This window comes from Alligator sinensis, unplaced genomic scaffold, assembly GCF_000455745.1.
Source record: "Alligator sinensis unplaced genomic scaffold, ASM45574v1 scaffold526_1, whole genome shotgun sequence".
Classification (NCBI taxonomy): Eukaryota; Metazoa; Chordata; order Crocodylia; family Alligatoridae; genus Alligator; species Alligator sinensis.
Window position 1 is genome coordinate 138,830 of NW_005843110.1, and position 7,606 is coordinate 146,435.

Genomic DNA, 7,606 nt, shown 5'->3' on the forward strand with positions numbered 1-7,606 from the left:
TTAAGTTTATAACTTTATGGCTTTTTTTGCAACAAGATCACATTCTCGCACTTGTACTCAACAGACTCACAGACGTTTAGGGCTGGAAGAGACCTTGTAAGATCATTGGGTCCAGCCCCACTCACCCCACCTCCCTCCCCGCCCGCTCTGGGCAGGAAAGACTGCTAGGGTCAAATAACTCCAGCAAGTTGTGCATCCAGTCTCCTTTTCAAGATCTCCAGGGTAAATGACTGTACCACCCCCACTGGGAGTCTACTCCAGAGTCTGGTCACAGGAACCATGAATACAATTTTCCTTATATCCAGTCTGAAACCTTCTTCTGGGAGTTTATGACAGTTGCTCCTGGTTTTCCCAGGGGAGCTCTGGTGAATAGTTGTTCACCTAGCCCCTGATGCTCTCATTTGTATACTGCCACCAAATCCCCCCAAAGTCTTCTCTTTTCTAGGCTGAACAGTCTCATATCTGTCAGCCTTTCCTTGTATGGCTTGCTCTTCAGGACTCTAATCATATGAGTAGCTCTTCTCTGGACTCTCTCCAGCTTCTCCCCATCCTTACCTCTCCATGCTCTCCACATCCTTTTTGAAGTGTGGTGCCCAGAACTGGACGCAGTGCTCCAGCTGCGGCCTCACCAATAATGAGCAGAGGGGGAGAATATCTTCTTTAGTTTTGCTTGAGATGCATGAGTTGATGCACGCCAGCTTATTGTTGTTCTGCTAACACATTGGTGGCTCATATTCATTTTATGGTAAATTATAACCCCCAGCTCCCTTTTGGACATGGTGTTAACTAGCATAGCACCACCCAGCCTGTAAGTTTATTGTGGATTTTTCCTCCCCAGATGGAGCACATTACACTTCTCAGTGTACAGATGGTTTGCTGTAGCCAGCCACCAGGACTTTCTCTGCAGTACTGCAGCCTAGCCAGTCCCTCCCAATCTGTATTTATCCAAACAATTATATATCTACCTAATAGTGCTTTCCTTTAGTCCATCGTTCCTTCTATTTTCTTGTAATGAAACAGATTGACAGGCTGAACATAATCACTGGCTATGCTAAATTAAAAGGACATCTGATAAGGCTACCATAAGCATCAAATAAACCAATATATTGCGAAACGTATATTCCAGAACAGCACAACACTAGACCTAACATTTTTCCAGACTGTTTGAACAATTAGTTTTGTGAGAAATTGAGGGGGGAAAAGCATACTCAGCAAACACTTGTGGCAATGTTTTCAGGTTTCAGTCTCAGAGGGATAACCATGAAGCTGTAAACAAGACCTCAGGCACCAAAATGGACCAAACTACATATGGGAATATGCACAGTGAGTGAAAAGGAGACTGTAAAACAATGAGTCCCATCATCAACACACCTATAATGTTCAGAAGAAATCAGTGCCAAGCTAAACCCCTAACCAGTTGAAGTTTCCAGCATTTGGGTTGCTAGAGTGAAATTTTTTTACCCCTCACAAAGTCCCTCATGGCGTTTTTGACCTTTTCATTCCTCAGACTGTAAATGAAGGGATTCAGAGGTGGTGTGACCACCAATGATAACATGCTCACTGCTTTCTGCACATCAGGGGAGCGTCCCTGGCTTGGCAGGCAATACATGAAATGCCACTGCCATAGAAAATAGAGGCCACAGTAATGTGAGAGGCACAGGTAGAAAAAGCCTTCTGTCTCCCCGTGGATGAGCGGATGCGCAGGATGGTGCTGATAATGTATGCATAAGACCCAAGTGTGAAAGCTAATGAGCTGGCCTGCACAACTCCGGCAAGGACAGACTCTATAGTCAAGAGCAGGTTGGTGTCGATACAGGAGAGCCGGACCAGTGGGGCATAGTCACAGAAGAAATGGTCTATTATATTGGGGCCACAGAAGGGCAACCTGCTTAGCAGGATGATGGAGGAAAGTGGGAAAAGGCATCCACCCAGCCAGCATCCCAAGACGAGGAGGGCACAGACACGCTTATTCATGATGAGATGGTAGTGGAGAGGGTGGCAGATAGCAACATAGCGGTCAAGGGACATGACAGCAATCAGGAAGAATTCAGCAATGCCCAGGAAGAAGTAGAAGTAGCACTGGGTGATGCAGCCCCAGAAGGTGATGGTTTTGTCCAGAGACAGCAGGTTTTCCATCAACTTTGGGATGACAGAGAAAATGAAGAGGATCTCCAGAATGGACAGGTTACAGAGAAAGAAGTACATAGGGGTACGGAGCCGACGATCTTTAAACACCAGGCTGATGATCAGGAGGTTCCCAGTCAAGGTCAATGTGAAGATGGCTAGCAGCAGCACAAAGAATAGGATGTCCCATGGCCAGGGCATGGGGAAGCTCAAGAGGACAAATTCGGTCACCACACTGCTGTGGTTGTGCGGCTTCATAGCTACAGCATATTCCCTGGGCAGAGAGAAAACACACTTAGCTTAATAAACTCACAAGTATTCTCCTTTCCTTTTCATCTTTTTTTTCTTGCTGTTTCTGCCTGCCTGTCTGTCCCCAGTATAGCCCTCCTTCTGTCTTTCTTTCTTTCTTTTTTTTCCTGTCCTTCTCTCTCTCTCACACAACTTAAAGAATGTGCTAACTTTCATATGAACACATTATTTAAGATATCTACCATTCCATCTCTTTGTCTAGCTATAAATGCCTAACTGCCAAATGTGGCAAACACATCCAATACGAAAAGGCAGAAAAGTGAAGCGCAGAAACATGATGGAATTAGGATAGATAGATAGATAGATATATAGATCTAGATCTATATATATATATATATATACACGCCCTGAGAATGGGCTATAATCCTTTCATAACTCCTATTCCTCCCCAGTCCTATGCAAAATGTTAACTGAAGATACTGAGAGAGAGAAAGACAGAGATAGAAAGGCAGGTATTTCAAAAAGATACCCAAGTGTCATTCCTTTGATTTATGGAACTCTATATGAGAGGTTCAGTAGGAGCTAGAATTAGGCTACGCTCAATTTAGGATAATGGACTTAGAATTTTCTTGCAGATAGATTAAAATATTGCTTAATCGGATAATATTGACTGATTCAGGATACAAGTCAACCCCTTAAGAAGGACAAGCTAGAGACTTTCACAGGGTATTGCATACCTGGTTATGGCAAGACTGCTTTGAATCTCTCCTGAAGCCTCTGGTGCTCAACATCTTTGGACAGAAGAGACCCCACTAGCTGGCATGCAGAGCTGATCCTGCCGGACTATACTCTATTCCTTCAAACATTAGGACAGCCCTGCATAGAATCTGAAACTCTACTACTGTAATATTAGATAGCTCCAGTTGATGCTATTAAGATAGACAGACACATAGGGAGTGAGACAGAGGGAAGAGAAAGAAGTAACCTTTGAAACAGCAGTGGTTCTTTGTGCAGGTTTTTCTGTGGGTGGCATCTTTGTTTTTATTGAAAAGACCAAGGAGATATATTTAACTTAAAAGAACAGTTCAAAGTACACAGCTGGTGATACCCAGGAGGCCGTACCTTGGGATGTTCCCTAGGACTGACACAGAGGGACAGAAAAGTTTCTTGTCACACCTGATTCACTACACTGGACTCTGATGCACAGATAATCATTTTCTGGTGACAATTTTCACATCTGCCCAAACCACTGGGATGCAACTAAGAGGGTGGAAAAGGTCCAATGTGCAAATATTTTCCAGAACGCATATCTTAAGCAATTATCTTCTGAGATGGCCAAGACAAATGTGGGTGTCCTTTGAAAACAGGGAGATTTTAGGGATCTGTCCCAGAATGATACGTCCTTACATCTGTTTTGTAAATGTCTCAATTACGTTTTTTCAGGTGTGTGGAGGGGAGCGGGGAACAGAGGAGGGAGGCTCACTACATCTTTCAGGAATTAATTTGGCCAGGACAAAAGTTGTGCATGAATGGACTTTATTGGACAGAAAAACACATACTATCATAATCTGAACATTTCCCCAGGTCCCTGACCATGGTCTGAAGCCTGGTGGATAGGAATATGGGTCTGAATTTGGGACCAATAATAGAGTGAGTAGTATGTTAGTGTGTATATGTGTTTCATGGCACACGGAGTATGTTTACTTGTGTCAACAAGATTAAGCTATCTTGTGTGTTGCAGATCAGTGTACATGTGTTGGTGGGGCTCCTGTGAAGTGAGTGGCATAAAGATTGTGCAGAGAAAGAGATCAACCCAGCCTGGAACAGCATGTGGCAACATGTGGGTCAGAGGAGAGAGAGTTCTCAACAAAGTCATAGAAATAGATCTGTGGAAGCATAAAGTGGAATATTAAGTACGTGTCTATGTGCGTGGACAGGGTAGGGAAGGGACTACATCAAATTAGCAGTGGAGGCTGTTTGCTGGGATGTGATGGGCAAGTGTCCAAGTACTCAAAAAATGGTCTTTCTCATTACTTTATCCTAACTACAGACAACAATGGTACATGGGACTAAAGAAATACTGATGGAATTTCTTTGTTCCCTGCCATGTTCCTTCTCCCTGTCTTATCCACGCTTCAGTCTATCTTACCCTCTCCAGGGATAGATGGTACCACTTTGGCTGTCCCAGATGGACTGAAAGTGTTGGCTCCCACATATCATAAATGCTAGTAGGCTGCTATTTCAATTGACTGTTTCATTCCCTGGTGAATGTACCCTGTGTGTGAAACTCAGCATCTAAGAATGCTTTACAATCATGACAGTATGTGATGAGGTACTTACAATGTCTGAGGTCCTGTATCTTTTTTTGTCATAGCATCATTTGACAGTTGCTTAATTACTTCACCCTGGGCAAACATAAACTTTAGGATTAATTAAATTATAAAACTGCTTTAACAGCCCACAGCTCAGCACCTATGCAACTACCACCTGTGGGATCCCATTTATCTAATAACGCTACCAACCCACTGAAAAAATCTTAACATTTTTATCAGTAAAGTTTTTAAATATGCATAATGTCCAAATGTGGTATCTAGAATTCAAGGTGTGGGGTTTGGGAGCTATGTGTGGCCAAGAAGAAATAGAGAGCATGTGTCTCTGTGAGATTGAAGATTCTCTTGAAAAGAGGAGTCCTTAGTTTCCAAATTGAGGAACTAAGGAGGGAGGAACACCCTAATTCCTCTCAAAGTTCACTTGATTTTCCAAAATACTCAGATTATTGTGTTCTGTAGGAAATGTATTAGGAAAAAATACAGTAAAATAATAGAGGTTTGCTGGTCAAGGAGATATATCATTCCAAACCCTGTTTAAGGCAGTGTGTAGCAGTGAATAGCAGTGAACAAGGGAGAATGAGCAAGCTGCACAAACAGACCAAGAAATACGTTAGGCCAACATATATATTTTTCCTTACAACGTCCTTCAAGGAATTCTTGACCTTTTCATTCCTTAGGTTGTAAATGAATGGGTTCAAAGATGGTGTGACCACCACTACTAACAGAGCTTCTACCTTCTGAACTTTAGGGGAGCATCTCCGGATGGGCAGGCAATACAAGAAAACGGTACTGCTGTAGAAAATAGAGGCCATGGTAATATGGGAGATGCAGGTGGAAAAAGCTTTCTGTCTACCTGAGTTTGAGAGGATGCACAGAATGGTGGTGATAATGTAGAGGTAAGATGCAAGTTTGAAAGCCAAGGATCTGCCCTCCACAATGCCAGCAAGGATTATCTGCAGGGTCAGTGGAAGTTTTTCTTCAGTGAAGGACAGCTGGACAAGCAGGATGTAGTCAAAAAGGAGTGATCTATCATGTTGGGGCCACAGAATGGCATCCTGAACAGTAGGGTCATGGCAAAAATGGGAAGAAGGATTCCTCCCAACCATCAGAGCAAAGCTATAAGAGCACAGACATAGTCATTCAGGATGATGGAGTAGCAAACTGGGTGGCAGATAGCAATGTAATGGTCAAAGAACATGATGGCAATAAGTGTATATTCAGTGGTGCAAAGAAAGAAGAAGTAGCACTGAGTCATGCAGCCCCAGAAAGAGATAGTTGAGTCCAGCGCTTTTATTTTTTACGAGTCGGGAGCTGGGGTGGGAGGGGCAGCCATGGGGTGGGGGGGCACTGGGAAAGTGGGTGGGAATCTGGGGGCTTGTGGTAGAACCCCCCACGTGGCTTGGGATAGTAAGGGGCAGCGGGGATCGCCCCCCTGCCTGGCAGCACCTGGTGAATCTGGGGCTTTTTTTTTTTTTTTTGCTTAAAGAACCAGGAACTGGGGCCAGGGGAGCAGGCAGAGGATGGGGGCTTGTAAAAGAGCCCCCCACACAGTGAGGGAGAGTGTGGGGCAGCAGGGATTGCCCCCCCCCCTCCCTGCCTGGCAGCAGCCGGTGAATGAGGGGCTTTTTTTTAAAACAGCAGGGAGCTGGGGCTGGGAGGGCAGCCATTGATGGGGCTGGGACAGCGGGCAGGGGATGGGGCCGATTCGGAGATTCGGCTGATTTGGTGGCAGCCGAATCAGTTCAGGACAGTGATTCGAATCACTGAATTGAATCACTGTTCCCTGAATCGGCTGAATCGGAATCCGAAGCGAATACTAGCTGTTTTGCACTGGCGTACTGTGCCTTACATTTACTACTAATTCCAAACATAGTAGATTGATTTCTTTCTTTATTTCTTATTAGTTTAATTTTGGTCATAGGGTAGAAAATTAGGGTTAGAAGGGATTTCAGGAGGTCATTTCATCCAACACCCCCACCCTCCGCCCCCAAATATACACCTACAGCAGAATCATCCCTAGTTAAACCATTCCAGAGAAGTGTTTGCTTAGCCTGCACTTAGAAACTTCCCAGGATGGCAATTCTATAACCTCATGGCTGTCTGAACTGTTTGGCTACCTCTGGGAAGAACCTATGAAGGTTTTAGGAACCATTAGTATTTAGGATCTATAATGCACAAAAAGCAGGGCAAGGGTTTCTATGCCCTAAAAATCCTTGCTTTATTAAAAGACATTTAGAACATATTTTAAAAACAAAACATGAGATTTATTATCTAATTGATTATATTAGATATATATAATTATTACATCTAATTGATACCAGTTGATGATATGCATGGATTATTCTACCTCTGCATCAGTCCTGTGTGACTGGTAGTAGTCACCTTATTATCTAGTGATGGTTGGCAAGTATATTTTTAAAAGTATTTCTAGGCCATAGGCCTGTTTCTTTTTGGTGTGTTTCCAGGTCAAAAAGCTAAAACAATGTAAATGTTATCAAGAGGAGATCACTGCAGGGAAGCTAGGGAATATCTTAGTTGTAGGGGGTCATACCAGGTACGAGACATATTAGGTAACCCCATAGAAGAAGCTCAAATTATGGAAAGTTGTCTTTTGCTTGTCTGGGGCTGTCTTATGATCAAGACCTTGCATTCAGATCCAGATTGATTAAAAAAAAAAAAAGTACTACCAGAAAGTAGTCATTGTAGATAAGTATTAAAAGCATGTAATAATTCACATTAAATTATAGTATCAATCACAGTGTTACCAGGAACTATTTAGAAATTGGAATGGATAAAGAAACAGGGCTTGTTATACTTCCATCACCTCTATTCCCATTGAGTACACACCTCTTTGAGCCAGGGGAGCCTGTAAGAAAACCCCTGAGTGACACATTTTAGATACC

General features: G+C 43.3%; 1 protein-coding gene across 1 annotated transcript; it reads right to left on the bottom strand.

The window, feature by feature from the left end:
• Positions 1–1,441: 1,441 nt before the first annotated feature.
• On the bottom strand, positions 1,442–5,515 carry LOC102376421 (olfactory receptor 6M1-like). Its single transcript, XM_014526673.1, is given in 4 exon segments — positions 1,442–1,614; positions 1,617–2,398; positions 4,714–4,778; positions 5,342–5,515. Coding segments are annotated over 4 exon segments (1,194 nt in total).
• Positions 5,516–7,606: the final 2,091 nt, after the last annotated feature.